This window comes from Lepidochelys kempii, chromosome 9 (genome assembly GCF_965140265.1).
Source record: "Lepidochelys kempii isolate rLepKem1 chromosome 9, rLepKem1.hap2, whole genome shotgun sequence".
NCBI classification, from domain to species: Eukaryota; Metazoa; Chordata; order Testudines; family Cheloniidae; genus Lepidochelys; species Lepidochelys kempii.
In genome coordinates, this window is record NC_133264.1 from 77,029,183 (window position 1) to 77,045,968 (window position 16,786).

Below are 16,786 nucleotides of genomic sequence, written 5' to 3' on the forward strand. Positions count from 1 at the left end.
GACTTTACGTGAAGGATTAAGCAGCACAAGAAAATTTATTCTTTTAAAAATAGAGAAAAATAAATACAGCCATCACCAATACAAAGAGCCACTTTCAAATTAATAGACTTTTGCTTAACAACTCCTCCCTCTAATTAGGAGGATCAGGGAAGTTTTGTTCTGATCCCTCAAGTAAAGGCCCCCCACTTGATGAAGCTTTGCCACATCACCATCACTCCATGACAAGTGCGCATTCTGATATTTAATGTAAATCGAGACAAACTGTCCTGTTCGCTCCCCTTCCATAGGTGACATCCAGCAGAAACCAAGGACCTCCCTGCATATGTACAGCTATATATTCCTGCTATATCATGGAGTGCATTCATTTGAGACTCTCCTGCCCTACTCATCCCTTTGACAGTCAGCCCATGTTCTTTCGGTTGCCATATCCCCTTGGGTGTGTGTCTTTCCAGTCCTCCCAGCCTCGAGCTTTCCGTAGAGTTTCCTCATCATCCTCTTCCACCTTCTTCTCCTGCTGCTCTTTCTGCAGCTCCTCTTCATCAAGATCTGCTGATGGTCAAGAAAAAGAGTAAGCTACCACACAGGGAGATGGAAACAAAGGAGTTCTCTGTAGTGATGTCTCCTGGAATATGATCTTTAAGAACAAAGGACTTGCCATATGGGATCATCCTAATGGTTCATCTAGATTGGTGGCCTGTCTGTTTCAGAGAAAGGTGCAAGAAAGTCCGCAGTGGCCAATTATGAAACAACATACCATAGGGAAAGTTTCTTTCTAACCTCCCCTCAGTTAATGGCTGACTTATGCCCTGAAGCACAAAGGCTTATATCCTTTCTGTTCTTCTACTCAAATATAACTGTGGATATACTCATTCATTTAAGTGTCTAATCCTTGTTTTAATCCTGTGAGGCTCTTACTTAAGAGACGATGTGGCAGGGAGTTCCAGTGGTTAATTATGTTAAAAAACAAACACAAAAAAAGTATTTCCTTGCCAGTTTAGTATATTACTTTATTTTATTTGCAGTAGTGCCTACAGTCCAGGGCCTTATGATGCTAGTCATTTCACCAACTTACAGATAATTTCTTTGGCGCTGGGACGATCTTTCACTTTCATTAAGTATTCCCTGTTTTTGTATTACGAGAATGGGTCTTCCCATTTACCCTTTACTTTCTTTGTATCTTGGGTTTTGTTTTTAAGTAACTATCATAGCCTCTTTTATTTATCTCTTCTCTAAACTGCACTGTGTACCTTTTCAAATAGAGCTCTCTCCAAAACTTTTCATCACTTTCGTTGCCCATATACAGACCCTTTGATTTCTGGACAGCCCATCTCAAAAAAGATAGAATAAGAGTGTTCAGTTTTGATTTAAGAGAAGGTGTGCCTTGATTTATATTATGGCAATATGTTTTCAGTATTATTCTCCATCCCACTCTATACATTCTATCACTGTTTGCTTTTTGGACTGCTGCTGCATATTGAACAGGTGTTTTCATTGCGAGGTCTGCAGTGACACTCAAATACCTTTCTTGAGTGGTTACAGTTAATTAAGAACCCAGTTCTATGCATGATGAGTTCAAATGATTCCTTCTGAGGCACACTAGCTTACATTTTCCAACACTCATCTGCCATCGTGTTGCTCATTCAGCTAGGTTTGTTAGGTTCCTCTGAACCCCCCAGCGATCGATCCTGGGGCCGGTTTTGTTCAACATCTGTATCAATGATCTGGATGATGGGATTAATTGCACCCTCAGCAAGTTCACAGATGACACTAAACTGGGGGGGAGAGGTAGATATGCTGGAGGGTAGGGATAGGGTCCAGAGTGACCTAGACAAATTGGAGGATTGGGCCAAAAGAAAACTGATGAGGTTGAACAAGGACAAGTGCAGAGTCCTGCATTTAGGAAGGAAGAATCCCATACACTGCTACAGGCTGGGGACCGACTGGCTAAGAAGCAGTTCTGCAGAAAAGGACCTGGGATTACAGTGGACGAGAAGCTGGATATGAGTCAGCAGTGTGCCCTCGTTGCCAAGAAGGCCAACGGCATATTTGGCTGTATTAGCAGGAGCATTGCCAGCAGATCGAAGGAAGTTATTATTCCCCTCTATTTGGCACTGGTGAGGCCACATCTGGAGTATTGTGTCCAGTTTTGGTCCCCCCACTACAAAAGGGATGTAGACAAATTGGAGAGAGTCCAGCAGAGGGCAATGAAAATGATTCGGGGGCTGGGGCACACGACTTATGAGGAGAGGCCGAGGGAACTGAGGTTATTTAGTCTGCAGAACAGAAGAGTGAGGGGGGATTTGATAGCAGCCTTCAACTACCTGAAGGGGGGGTTCTAAAGGCAATGGAGCCAGACTGTTCTCAGTGGTGGCAGATGACAGAACAAGAAGCAATGGTCTCAAGTTGCAGTGGGGGAGGTCTAGGTTGGATATTAGGAAACACTATTTCACTAGGAGGGTGGTGAAGCACTGGACTAGGTTACCTAGGGAGGTGGTGGAATCTCCATCCTTAGAGGTTTTTAAGGCCCAGCTTGACAAAGCCTTGGCTGGGCTGATTTAGTTGGTGTTGGTCCTGCTTTGAGCAGGGGATTGGACTAGATGACCTCCTGAGGTCTCTTCCAACCCTAATATTCTATGATTATGTTTATCTGGTTATTATATAATAGTGTAGAATTATTGTTTCAACCAATTTTCCTGGCACTGCAATAATGCATACTGGTTTGTGATTCCTAGGATCATTAGCACCCACATTTACATTTTCCTTACTGCTCCATACCTGCTGTTGTCTGTGGTATGCCTTTATTGGGAAAGAGGTCCTGTTTACAGCGCTGTTCATACCAATCATTTACTGTCATCGTCGCCAGGCTAGGATAGCCGGCTCCTAACACCCTGTAGGAAGAAATAGATAGTTAACATCCAGATCATTGATACAGATGTTGAACAAAACCGGCCCCTAGTATCATTGAACAAAAATCTCTTCCCTTATGATGCTGCAGTGCACAGAATACCATCGGCCTGGCTGATGCTCTCCCCACAAAGTGACTGCATTTCAGGGGCGGTAGCTAATAAATTTGCAACACTGTGTGAGATCTTCCTGTATGAGGAGCACTTGAAACATGAAATTATTATAAAAATGATAAGATGAGCTTAGGTCCATGCACATATCGAACTAATAAGACTGGCCCCAGAATGACATCCTCAGAAGATAGTTAAGGACTTCAGAACAGAATGCCTTAAAATTTCATCCCTGCACACACTCCTTTTCTAGTCAAAGATCTCTGCGTTGTCTAGTTAAACCAGCACAAATCATTCCAATTTCTCCACAGACTTGACAGTCAGAGTTTATAGTCTGATCCTTGCATTCAGGGTCTTTATTCTGGATCCTTTGTGAATATTAGAGATTTTTCTATCCCTCCTCAGAGCAAACTCCTTTCAGTTTTCTTGTAAATGAACGTAAGTCCCACCAAGGAACTGTGTTCTGGAGTCCCACAGAAAGAGACAGAAGGGCCAGACAAGGCCACTTCGGTCATCACTCAGAACTTTATGAATCCTTCCCACCAGCATCTCATCGTCCCTGATCTTGATTCTGCAAGTACAGTGCCTCAGCCACCTTCTCAATGAGTCTGTTCCACTAACAAATTACTCTGATTTAGCTTTGATTCCATAGCTTCTGGCCATGGCTGCTTGCCCTACCATCTTCTGAGAGTGTGAACTCACAGCCTTGCTTTAAACTGCTCCCCAGAGAATATTTTAGACTCTCATCCAGTCTGCTGAAGATGTTTCTGTTTCTACAATATACTCTCTGTTCCCCTCCAGCCTGCTCTTACTTTCTTCAGGCTCTTGGTCTGACAATATCCCAGGACTACTGAATCCTTATTGCTTCTGCTCCTTATTAGGCTCATCGGTCAAAGTCAAGGTGTAACCAATGCAGTCTCCTGCTGCTTTTAGCTCAGTTCCATTTATTTGGCTTATTCATTTTTGTATCTAATGGCCATAACGAAGATCTGGCAACAATCCATTTTATTTACTCTATCAGCCAGTGCAGAACACAGATTTGGGTGCTTTCATTGATTTCCCCTTCCTACAATCTTCCCATTTAGTAACTTTACACGCATACCCTTCCGTCTCCTAGATCGCCTGCTGTATTGTGTCACTGCCCCATCAAAACAATTTAAGATCACCAGGAAAAGCAAAGGGGCAAACCCCAACCTCTGGAAACTTTCTTCTCCTTTTTTAATTGTCCCCCTCAAATTGGACATTACAGTACTATTGCTATAAGGATAGAAATGTCTCTTCCTCCATTTCCGGTCTTGCTCTGTCCCACAACATGTAGTGTGGCCTTGTGGGGTCCTTTATCAAAAAGGATAGGGAAACAGCAAACTGGTCGCATACTGCACTTTGCCATCTTCTAGGAGAGAGCTACTTCTAGCCTGGAGTCTGCCACTATGGCTTAATCCATATACACACATCTGTGAACTCTGGATAGATGATGTTACTCTGCACAAGTAATTGCAATCAACACCTCCTCTGGGGACTTGGGGCTCTCAGCAGTTGCAGTTCAAGTCACTAATGGCTAGGAACTTCTAATGTGCGTTATGATACACATACCTACTTTGGGACACCTTACATTTATCTTGTAATGCTGTGCGGGACATAAACATGGTTTGTACTGGAACTAATGTATTTATATAGAGTTCAAGCCTACAGCAATTTGTTCTCCAGTAACCTGACATCCATGGAGATCATCCCAGAAGTCTAAAAGAGAGAGACCTGCTCAGCTCTTAGGACCCTTGAAGTAGCATCAATTCACCCCAAAGGGTATGGATGGACAACACCCCTACATGCTTGCTGTAGAACACGAAGCAACTAGGAACCAAGCTCAGAATTCACAGTCCTTTACTTAGCTAAGTAAACACATTCTAAGATCCCAACAAAAGCCTAGGCACAGGATGGTGACAAAAGACCTGGCAACCATACTCCTTCCAATACAATTAACTGGTATGTATACAAATATAAAACCCTGAACCCATTCAGTGCACTTCCTGTTAACAGCTAGAATTAAGGAGTTATGTGTGTTTCTCAAAAAACACAGCAGACCTCTCTAGTAGATAACATCTTATGCTTCACTACCAAGTTTGTTTATTTTGACTATATGACAGTCTTTTCCTGAGTCTGTCCATCAGTCTACTGGGAGACTGCTTCTGAAGTCACAGCTTTCACTGTTTCTCACACATTGACACTTCACATTAGAGACTGACACTGACAAACTACACCAGAATTACCCAGATCCTTTGAGCACAAACATGCACCTCACTCCTAGGGACAGATCCAAGATCTCAAGGTTTGCAGGAGTAAAATTTTCTTTAAATACAGGACAAGAAGGGACTAACAAAGGTGAAGCAAAGAGCAGCACTGTGGGCCAACTCAGACTGCCTTCCTTCCTTTCCTTTCTTGGCTCTGTTTCAAGCCCTAGATTGGGAAAGGAAGTGCTAAGAGACCCTCTGCTCGAGTAGCAACATTGATGCAGGTATGACATATTGAGGGCTCAGAGAGGGGCAAAGGAAGCCTTGCCAGGCGGGAACTCTCCCCAGTTAACCAAATATAAAGAAAACAGACCACAGATATGGTGGTACTCTTGGATCAGTGTACTCCACAGACAGATGCTGCTAAGATGATCTTCTCTTCCTCCTCACCAGGAGACGGGGGAATACGACAGCATATTGGAGCATGCTGGTAGAGGAGAATTAAGAAAAGGAAAAGCGGGAGGAGGTATCTTACAGGCTCCAGACCCACCACATACAATAAAAGCCATCCTGATGTGGTGCAGGTCTTGAAGAAGTACTTCCTTTGGACATGAAAGAATGCCCTGAGCCCAGTTTAGCCTTTTGTAAACACATTCCAAGCAGCACTGTGCTCACTACTTCCAGGAAAACGGAGCCATATGACAGAGATTGCATCTAACATTATTATGGTGCAACATACTTAGCCTGCATGGCGTCCCGGGTGAGAACGAAAGGTTTCATTGCAGTCCTGGGACGCTGAGCAGTCTGAGGAGGTGCTGAAGCCTTGAGATGGGAAACAAAGGCAAACAGATTTACCTTCAGAATAACCTCCCCTGCATCCCCCTTCATGTCCTCTAGTGCAGAGCATGAGAAGAGTCCCACCTCTGCAGTCAGAGAAACGTATGGAGGGTAGGTCTACACTGCAGCTGGGAGGTCTGATTCCCAGCGTGGAAACACAGACTTGTGCTAGCTCTGTTTGAGCTAGTGTGCTAAAAACAGCAGTGTGGATGTTGTGGCACAGGCAGCGGCTTGGGCTTTCTGCCCGAGTCCAAGCCCACCTGACCCCCAGGTCGAAGTTCAGATGGCTAGCCTGAGCCACCATCCATTCCGCAATGACCAAACTGCTGTTTTTAGCATACTTGCTCGAGCAGATCAAGAGACCTATCTGCTCGGCAGACTTATCCACCGGCGCTGGGGATCACATACCAGCTGCAGTGTAGACATACCATGAGTCTGACAAGTTCCAGCCTTAACCCATGCTACGCCATAAATTTCTTATGTGAGCGTCAGCATGTGACGGCACTCCCCTGTGCCTCAGGCACTCCAGTCCTGGATGAAAGCAAGAAGCTGATAAAACATGAGGCAGCTGCAGTTGAGCTAGACTAACCTGGAGGAAGAAACGAGAACCGTTATTTCTCCCAGGGACCAAACACGGCACATCTGCCACTCAGTAAATCCTGTCATGAGCAATAATTCTATCACTTCAGAGCACTGCAGATGAGCAGAGCGCTGTCACCCCAGCTGACAGTGCTACAGGGACAGGTCACTGAAGTGCACAAAACAAGTCTATGTCTCAAATAAAGCTGGAATATTTTATGCAGTACCCATTTAATGTGTTTCTAATTCTAACCAGCAGACATTTTAAGTGAACAGCACAAAGCCTGAACTCTTGAAAGCAGCATCGTTCTGTATGATACAGCTGTCACATGTTGCTGAAGGGGCTTTTACTGTTCAACAGGGTCACTCCTTTCAGACGGCACCTGGACATTCTGAAAGCCAAGACTGCATGCTTAAAAGCTCACTGGATTATTATTTTAACTGTTGCAGATTATTTTAAGAGTGAGTGTCTGACAATCTGGCATAGTGTAGGGAAATTGCTGGGGCAGGTTTGCCCTAGCAGTCCTTAGTGTACTGCAAGTCTGATGTGCAACACACTGCTATTTCAAGCCTTGACTGCCCACAACTAGAAAAGGTCATGCCAGATTTGGTCCTGGTTTGTTAATACAGACAAATATTCATGAGGCATTAAACAGAGGCCCCTCCATTCATTCCACTTGTGATCTATGTAGGATTTTAACCCATGACTTCACTTATGAAAGTACCCTAAGCTCTGCCATTGAAACAATCTGATAATCTTTTGTTTTGTTTCAGTCTCACCAATGTCCATCATCAACCGCCATTGTACACAAAACCTACAAGCCCCATACCCCACGACATATCCCAAATCTCATACCTGTTTTAGTGCATTCCTTCCTCTCAAAATCACCATTTCCTGGTCAATGCTCTCGATTTCCTCCAGGCTTGTAGTGATCCACTTCTGGATTTGCAACAGGTAGAATTCCCGTATCTGTTCCTCCTCCACCTGGCCACTCTCCACAAAAGCTTTCATTGAGGCCAACCTATTCTCCACCTCCTTCTTCTGCTTATATCTGCATCAGGGAGGGAGAGATAGGACCATTTAAAGAACCTCTTTCAAACAACTTTTTAACAGATGGTACTCTGACACAGCTGACTGTAGAGCAAAGAGTGTTCAGGAGGTTGTCTTAGGATGGATCACATTTTATTAGAGAAATTACCTTTTGGAACAAGTACCTCTGAAGTTCAGAATTAGAATACATCCCAACAGAACTACAGCAGCGGCTTACAGGGAAAAAAGTAATATATTTCAATACAAGTCAGCACCTTACGACCAGCGGCAAAGAGCCCCACAAACTACAGTTGGAGAACCCTGACATGGAGTACAAGGACATTCTTCCCAGGCTAATCAGCATCCAGTAGGTGAATTTATCTTCTTGACTAAAGGCCTTCCCTTTCCATTGTAAGGTACTGAGAATATATAAACAGTCACATGCATATAGCTCAATAGAAGAGGGAAATCTGCTACAGTCTCCCTTTCCCCTCCCCTTCACTTTGTCTGGGTTTTGATCCTTCTTTGATGCATCAGCTCAAGTTTAGATTATAAGCTCTTTGGAGCAAGCATGGGATCTTCACCTGTCTTGGTGAGGTGCCTTATACAATTTTGGGAACTGAAAAAAATATACCAAAGGGGAGTTTTTGATGGCTAATTACTGCAGTGTGGGTAAGAACAGATTTGGCTGCAGGTATCTCCACTTTGCTGTTGAATAAGATATGTTTCAAACAAGAGGCTGGCTGAGATCCCAAGAAGCCTGCTGGCCATTAACAGAAACCAGAGATACAATTTTAAAGTGGTTCTGGTGCCATCTTCAGGAAATTAGCTCTTTAAAGAGAAAAGTCAGGCTGACAGGATGTGTGAATAACTGCAAATAAGGGAGTACATAACACCCAGGAGCTTCTGCGACAATTGCCACCATTGGTACCTGGTGGAAAAAACAAATAGAAAAAACCACCCACAGTGCATAAAATATTCCAGTAAGGGTCATTTGGTTTTTCCTCAAGTAAATTTTATTATGGTAGAAGCTGGGCTAAAGCGACCTATGCATAGAATAGATAGTGCATTGGCAGAGGCAATGAGTTTCCCCCACACAACACAACCAATACTCCTAATGGAGGGATCACCTGAAGGAAAGGGGCACTTGAACCTCATGACCTAAAATCTTTAGTGCCCCTGCTGAGACCACCAACATGAGAGCTAATCAGACCCTTCTTAAGAAATAAAGATGTCAGAGGGGATCCTATAGGATGCAGTAATTCCTAGCTAGACAGAGATCTGGGCTTCAAAGTCTGAATCCTTGAGTTCAAAGTGCAAAAGGACACGTGAACTAGAAAACAGGGAGCTGTTTTATTGCATATCTGATTTAAATAATAATCCCATAAAGTTTCTCAGGCTAGCCCCTTATGCCCAGTTTCAGTGATTAACAAACTCAGCTAGGGAATCCTTTCTGGGGTCATCAGAATAAAACATTAAGAACGAAGGAGAGGGAAACTAAGGGGGTTGGAAGGGCAGATCATTCAGGAGAATCTCTTACAAAATTCAATACTGAGGGGCTGGAGAAGCATAATGCTAAGCAACAGAAGGACCAGACCGCCAGCTTCCCTCCTGGAGCATTACAGGGGAAGTGACCCCATCCTAGCCGACCTTAATACTTTGAAGTAGGGTAGTCCTCTTCAAATAAGTTACTCCAAGGACATCACACGTTTTATTACTACTCCCAAGACACTAGAATTTTACCACATTCCTACCAGTTACTGTTGAGGGCCTCCATACACTTGGGGTGATGGAGGGCGAGGGGGAAGAGGTGGTAGGAACACGCAGGCCAGAGATGTATTGGTGAATCCACATAAGAAAATCTTTCCCAGTTTGTGTGAACTATTCTTGTCTTTATCCAAAGAAACGTGACTCCTCATTGCTGACATCAAGCCAATGGAAATCCCCAACTTCCCAGATCAGAGAACAGACTGCAGGTTGCCCTTGAACAGAATCTACAGAGAAGATGTCAACATTTTTCCCCAATATGCATACTGTTGCCAGCTACCTTGATCTCATAGCAAGAGGTGACCTTATTTGTACATTATACCTTATTATACAACATGAAAAGTAGGTATTGTTTAAATATTGTTGTACTAAAGCTTACGCTGAAGAAGAGGTAGCAGTACTGAGGACTTTGATAAGTGTATGGTGTTTTTCCTATCACAGTAAAAAGGCTTTGGAGACCATTGGATCGGCAAAATGATACTATTTTACCATCCCAAATCCATTTCTCTTAGAATATGAACACTTTGGGGCTGGGACCATGTGTTTGCATTTGTACAGTGCCCAACAGCACCCAACAGGGGCCTTTGGGCACTACTACAATACAATAACATTCTACCACCTAACATTCTTAGGTTGAAATAGAGGAGGGATGGCCAAACCATGGCTCGTGAGCCACATGTGGCTCTTTTCCAAGCCCCTCACAACCACTCTCTACCTACCAGACCGGGGGGTGGGCTGAGAAGAGCTTGGGATCTCTGCCTTGACATGGGGTAGGAGCTTCTGCCCAGCGGGAATGGGGGTCTTGGGGCTTCAGCCCCACGGGGTGCACCTGCCGGGGCTCAGGGCTTCAGCAGAAGCAGGACCAAAAACCCAAGCTCTAGCAGGGGTGCCCCAGCTCTTGAACTTCTGAAGATTGTCGTATGCAGCTCAGTGGGTCAGTAAGTTTGGCCACCCCTGGAATAGTGGCTCTGGTAATATTTCTCTTCCTCTCATTTACAACTTTAGGCTCCAATCTGGTAAATACTACACAAATAGTCCCTCTCTGTGCAAGATGGGGTCTCAGTTACCCGAGTGATTACAACTACTGAATAGAAGTTGTAATCAACATGCCTATTAATGAATGCTGTACTAAATCAAGGGCTCTCCTGCCCAGGGAGAAATTAATAGTATTAAATGATACCTATAGTGAATACCTTGAAAACTAGAATGCATGTATTTAATAAATGGATGATGAAAAACTGTTTTTTCACTTTATTTACAATTCAAACTATTCCCTTTATCATTTTATATTCATTTCTATAATATCATACTGTACATTTTGTACTGTGAAATATTCTACTTTTCCACCCCTTATTTTGTATCTGCAACTGCTTTAATCAGAAAAAAAAGACAGACCTACCTTTCAATTTTTGCTTGTCTATTAGATGCCATGGCCACCAGACTGGCCTCTCTGCCAGATGGGCCAGCCCCCGAAAGACTTTCCGTAGACTCATTTTCATTAGGACTCTCTGGTGTTGGTGGAAGGTGGAACTTGCCAATCTGGTAGTTCTTGCAGAGCGTCAGGAAGTCCATGAAGTGGGCACGAGCAATCTGCACATGCTCCAGCCGCTTGCTGAGATTGACCTGTTTCAGGGTGAGGGCTCCCAACAAAGCAGGTAACAGCAGATACTTCAGGTCAGCAGATGCAATCTCCTCCAGGTCTTCATTTTGGCTGAAAGAGAAATAAGATCTTCCTGTACCTCCGCCCCACTGGGTTCACGCCTATGGCATGTATAGGAAGAGCTGTAATCTTCACATTTCTGCAATGGTGGGGAGGACCAAAAGGAAGGGATGGATGGAACACATTTCCTCAGAGGAAGACAGCTCCTGGAGTGCAAGCTCTGAAGCCTTGTCTAAACTAGGAGAAAAGATGGGTTTTTAAAATGTGTTAGCTAATATTTTATATCACCATAGCTTTTATCTTAGCCTAGACAAGGCCCCAGATAGAGCTGTAATACTCACAACATACAATGCTCTTTAGCAATTGGTTTGGGTCTTTCTGCATCACCATATTCTATGGATTGTTATGCACTCCTAAAACAGCTGTAGACCGGCCCATTGATTAATAGGGGCCAGTTTTAATTCTCTAACTTGATCTCTTGTTAACAGGACCAGCAAGGAAATAGAACTTAGGTGATGGAACACTTCATGCCACTATAAAGCAATCCCTCTGACAGACCAAGCTGCAGAACTGATGGGCAATGAAAGCCAATGCCCATCATCTGCAAGGTGTGGCTACATTACATGGTAGTTTCTCCACTGGGAGGGACTCTGAAAACTAAAATAGTATAAAACTAGTATGTAGCTTTTTGCTTCTCTATCAAGAATGTTGTCCATTTGTTAAAAATATTGCACTTCTTGAAGTTGAGCAAATATAGATGTATTACAATTCTGCACAAAGCCTATCTGTTCTGACACTCTTTGAAATGCTTCTTCACCTTCTGTAAAACGTAACCACCAAACTGTGCCTCAGAGGTGGTGGCGGCAGGCAGGAGGATGGGGTCTTTTTCACCTACCACAAACACTATTTCTGGGATTTTCATTCATACCCGCTGCTTGAAAACTGTATTTACAGGAGAAGCAGGATTCAGTGATCCAAACATTGGGAATCCCAGATCCTAACCAAAGCTCTGCTGTTAACTCTCCATGATCTTGCCTATATTAGCGATATTTTACAAACCCTTCCCTCTGCTGAAGACACCAGTTCAGGTTCCTAACCACAGCCGGATCCCCGGTGTAAGGGAGCTGCTGCCTACTTGGGACATTTTAAGATCTGGGAAGGGTCCAGAGGGGCTTTAAATACCCGCGGCCTGTCTACACCTGCGCTTCCAGCGCCGACAGCAGGCCCCGAGACCGCCCGCCCGCCCAGCCAGCCCAAGCCACGTGCAGCAGGCTCGTCCCCTGAGTGCGCGGACCGAGGTGGCCCGATTAGTTGGTCCGGCCCGCAGAGCCCGGGGCCGGGCGCCCGGGGAAAGGGGGGCGGGGGCGGGCGCCCAGGGGAGGGAGGGGGCGGCGGCAGAGCCCGGGGAAAGGGGGGCGGGGGCGGGCGCCCAGGGGAGGGAGGGGGCGGCGGCAGAGCCCGGGGAAAGGGGGGCGGGGGCGGGCGCCCAGGGGAGGGAGGGGGCGGCGGCAGAGCCCGGGGAAAGGGGGGCGGGGGCGGGCGCCCAGGGGAGGGAGGGAGGGAGGGGGCGGCGGCAGAGCCCGGGGAAAGGGGGGCGGGGGCGGGCGCCCAGGGGAGGGAGGGGGCGGCGACGGAGCCCGGGGAAAGGGGGGCGGGGGCGGGCGCCCAGGGGAGGGAGGGGGCGGCGACGGAGCCCGGGGAAAGGGGGGCGGGGGCGGGCGCCCAGGGGAGGGAGGGGGCGGCGACGGAGCCCGGGGAAAGGGGGGCGGGGGCGGGCGCCCAGGGGAGGGAGGGGGCGGCGGCAGAGCCCGGGGAAAGGGGGGCGGGGCCGGCGGCAGAGCCCGGGGAAAGGGGGGCGGGGGCGGGCGCCCAGGGGAGGGAGGGGGCGGCGGCAGAGCCCGGGGAAAGGGGGGCGGGGGCCCAGGGGAGGGAGGGGGCGGCGGCAGAGCCCGGGGAAAGGGGGGCGGGGGCGGGCGCCCAGGGGAGGGAGGGGGCGGCGGCAGAGCCCGGGGAAAGGGGGGCGGGGGCGGGCGCCCAGGGGAGGGAGGGAGGGGGCGGCGGCGGAGCCCGGGGAAAGGGGGGCGGGGGCGGGCGCCCAGGGGAGGGGGCGGCGGCGGAGCCCGGGGAAAGGGGGGCGGCGGCGGCAGAGCCCAGGGGAGGGAGGGGGCGGCGGCGGAGCCCGGGGAAAGGGGGGCGGGCGCCCAGGGGAGGGGGCGCGGCCCGAAGCCTCCGCCCCCCGGAGGAGCAGCTCGGCCGCGCACCTGAACAGGTCGAGCTGCGCTACGCCGCGGGCTGCCTGCTGCAGGAGGTCGAGCCCCCGCCGGACCTTGTCCTGGAGCGCCGGGGCCCCCGAGGAGGGCTCGGTACTGGCCTCCACCTCGTCGAGGAGCTGCCAGCCTGACTCCAGCAGTTCGGAGAGCCGCGGCGGCGTCTCCGCTGTCCCCGCCGCCATCTTGGGAAGGGACGCGGTGCCCACCCGCAACTACTTCCGGGGCCGGGAGTGGCACAGCAGCGCCCGGCCGCCATATTAGTAGAGGCAACCCTTAAGTTCAGCGCCCGGACGCCATCTTGGTTGACGAAAGAAGCGTGTTGCGCGGAGGCGGCGGGGCCTGGGGCAGACCCGGGAGAGTCTCCTCTTGGGCGGGGAGCTCGGGGCACCCCCCCGTTGATGTTCCCGCTTCTGGCACCAAGAGCGGCCTAGCACCGCGCAGAGGCCGAACGGGAGGCGCTGAGCCTGGGCTCCAGGTGTTGCCGGCGGGGGTGCCTCGGGCCCAGCTCTGCAGGCAGCGTGATTTACACCCAGCGTGGCAGGACGCCTGGGTTCCCTGGCCGGCTGTGCCCGGGCTGGGGTGTGCCACAGACATGTCGATTCTCCTGGCCGACGCTGTGCCTCAGTCTTGGTATCTGTAAAATGAGGACAATGCTCACCCGTCTTGGTGTGTGCGTGAACTCGTTAATGGCTGGTGCACTTGGAGGCCTGGGCACCGCGTGCTCCAGAGACAGGTACAGGATTGTCTGTAAAAGTGAAAGTGGTTCTGAGCCAGCTGCATCAGCACACACTGACATACGACTTAGCAGATCTGTCACTAACGCCCCTCCATGGACTGCAACAAATATCTAAAACAACCCTGTCAGTTCATAGGAAACGTGTGTCAGCTGTGATCAACGCCACTAGAATGTATTATTGTTAATTGTATAGTGGTTGAGCAAATGCTGCCTGACTCTATGGTCCTACAAAGCCTCCAGGAAAAAGTGTACTTTACCTTACCTATAAATTCGTTATAGGAACAGAAGCAAAAAGAAGACTGTCCTTCCTTAATTTAGCTTTTATTAAAACTCCATGACCATCTTCACACTAGAAAAATCTGACATGCTAAAGACTTTGGATCACTACCATGCCTGTAACACATCTCATATTGACACATGACATCACTTTCCACAATCCACAGATTATCTTTAGAAAATAAATTTTCAGTAAAATGAGGTTAGTCAAAAACACCCTAAAGCTAAAAGTGAAATAAAATCCTTAGAGGTAACTGGGATGCTATTAAGAAAAAACAATAATGGAGTCTCAGAAGTTATGTATACTGCTGGATAAAAAAGGAACTAGGAAGCACGGAGGAAACCAGTATAGCTAAAAGGCCAATGTTTGAGAGGCTATTTGAGCCAAACAAAAATCCTTCAGAATCTGTAAGTCAGTCCCTCATGAGGCCAAGAAACAGGAGCATAAATTACTGCAGGCAATAAGCAGTAGAGAAGTTAGAAAGGTCAAAATGGAATTTGAAGAGCAAATAGCTAAAGAATCTCATTTGTTTTAATACCTTATATCAGAATCAGGAAGCCTGAGGCTATGTCTACACTACAATCTTAAATCGACCTATGTTAGGTCGATTTATAGCCACAGCATTAATTACTGTGGTGGCTGATGTCCACACTACCCTCTTTCTGTCAGTGGAACACATCCTCACCAGGAGCGCTTCCATCGACTGAAGAGGGGCAGTGTGGGAAACAGACCCAGAACTCTCAGCTCTGCACAGCTCCCCACCGGGAGCCCAGCTGTTCCCTGGGGCTTCTCATCTCCATGTTCCCATCTGGGAGCAGTGGTGCAGGACTTCTCGCCTTCCCACTCCCAGCCATGAAATTTACAAGAATGACAGCCAACAGCCAATATAAGAAACACAATGTCTACACAGACACTGTCACCTTAATTACATCAACATAAGCCCTATGCCTCTCATCAAGGTGGTTTTATTATGTTGGTTATTTATTTATTTATTATGTTAGCAAGGGAGTTACATAGGCAGGAGGAGCATTTCAGTGTGTACACCTCCACTATTTTGTTGACAAAAGCTGACTTTTGTCAACAAAATTATGTAGTGTAGACAAGACCTGAGAAAGAATTGGTGGGACCACTGGACTATTAAAGAGGAATATTGAAGGTAAGGACACTGCTGAGAAGCTAAATGGTTTCTGTGCATTAGTCAGTGTCAGTCCAGGGTAAACTACAAATGTATATATGGAAACTCCAGGAGTAGCCACTTAGGTTTCAGGACCCTTGCCCTCACTTGTCTATGGGTAGAGACCCTTGTTCCACTCCCTTCTGAGTGGGAGGTTTTAAGGTTACACAGCCCCCTACCTTACACTGTGATGTTCCCTGCAAGTCAGTCTGCCTAATGGCCAGCACCTGGGCTGTGCTTTTTTCTTCAAGGACAATGACCGGTATATTGCCACCAGTTACAAGTGACCCCACAGCTTTCTCAGCAGTACCTTTATTCTTAAGGTAAAAGCATTACAGAAAAAATGTATAAAAACATTAAACAGGTTTAAACACACACTAAACATACCAGGATTCACCCATCAGTCTTATGGGTAGAGCCCTGTGCGGATACCAAATGTATATCCGCAGATGCAGATATAAAGCGGATATCCAAGGAGTTGCAGGGCTCTACCAGGAACAGCAGCAGTGAAAGCAGCCACATTTCTGGCCACTGCTCGCAGGAGCCAGCGCCTCACGTGGGCAGCTCCTCTGGCATGGCTGTACCATCCTCACCCACTGGGGCAGGCACCAGGCTCAGTCGCAGCTGTCCCGAGTCATGCTAGATTAGGAACAGGCAAGTCACTGAGCCTCGTGCCCACTCCCATGGGCAAGGCTATAGGCGGTACAGCTACACCAGAGGAGCTGCCCGCATGGGGCGCTGGCTCCTGCAAGCAGTGGCTGGACGTGTGGCTGCTTTTGCCGTTCCTGGTAGAGCCCTGCAGCTCCTTAGGTATCTACACCTGTAGATATAAATTTGGTATCCATGTAGGGCTCTACTTATGGTGCCAAAGCCTTTCCAAGCCTTCAGCAGGCATGGAGCTTCCTTAGACAAAAATTTTGCTGGATCAGAAAGAAAATTCTGTGTCAGTTTAAGTCAGCCTTTTTGTACCTAAAGCCCTCGCCCCCACTTTTTGTCTTCATATATTTAATACAGTGGTCCCCAAAGACACTGCATGGGATTGCAATTGTCTCCTTGAGTGGAGGCTATGTGGTCTCAGAGAGGGTTATTGTGCTCTTGAAAAAAAGACTATGAAGTCAGGGTAATTTAGTGAATGCAGACAAACACTTTGTGTGTTGTCTTTCTAGCAGTGATGAGCTGCCAAAATCTTAACAACGGGTTCCCTCCTCACCCCA

General features: G+C 47.6%; 1 protein-coding gene across 2 annotated transcripts; it reads right to left on the reverse strand.

The window, feature by feature from the left end:
* Nucleotides 1-16: 16 nt before the first annotated feature.
* On the reverse strand, nucleotides 17-13,605 carry IGBP1 (immunoglobulin binding protein 1). Of its 2 annotated transcripts, none has more exons than XM_073360972.1 (6): nucleotides 13,377-13,605; nucleotides 10,855-11,166; nucleotides 7,515-7,710; nucleotides 5,982-6,064; nucleotides 2,776-2,888; nucleotides 17-546 (listed from the first exon to the last, which is right to left on the reverse strand). In XM_073360972.1, the coding sequence occupies exons 1-6, from the start codon at nucleotides 13,565-13,567 to the stop codon at nucleotides 401-403; spliced, it is 1,041 nt and encodes a 346-aa protein (XP_073217073.1). In that variant the 5' UTR covers nucleotides 13,568-13,605; the 3' UTR covers nucleotides 17-400. The 2 variants fall into 2 exon arrangements, with proteins under 2 accessions (XP_073217073.1, XP_073217072.1); XM_073360971.1 differs by having other exon boundaries at nucleotides 17-549.
* Nucleotides 13,606-16,786: the final 3,181 nt, after the last annotated feature.

Bases quoted from the DNA above. Each gene is read 5' to 3' on its own strand.
- IGBP1 (XM_073360971.1), bottom strand. From the start codon at position 13,567: ATGGCGGCGGGGACAGCGGAGACGCCGCCGCGGCTCTCCGAACTGCTG. The intron at 11,167-13,376 runs GTGCGCGGCCGA...TTTCTCTTTCAG, and splicing joins GCGCAGCTCGACCTGTTCAG to CCAAAATGAAGACCTGGAGG. The intron at 2,889-5,981 runs GTATGTTGCACC...TTCTTCCTACAG, and splicing joins CGGGACGCCATGCAGGCTAA to GGTGTTAGGAGCCGGCTATC.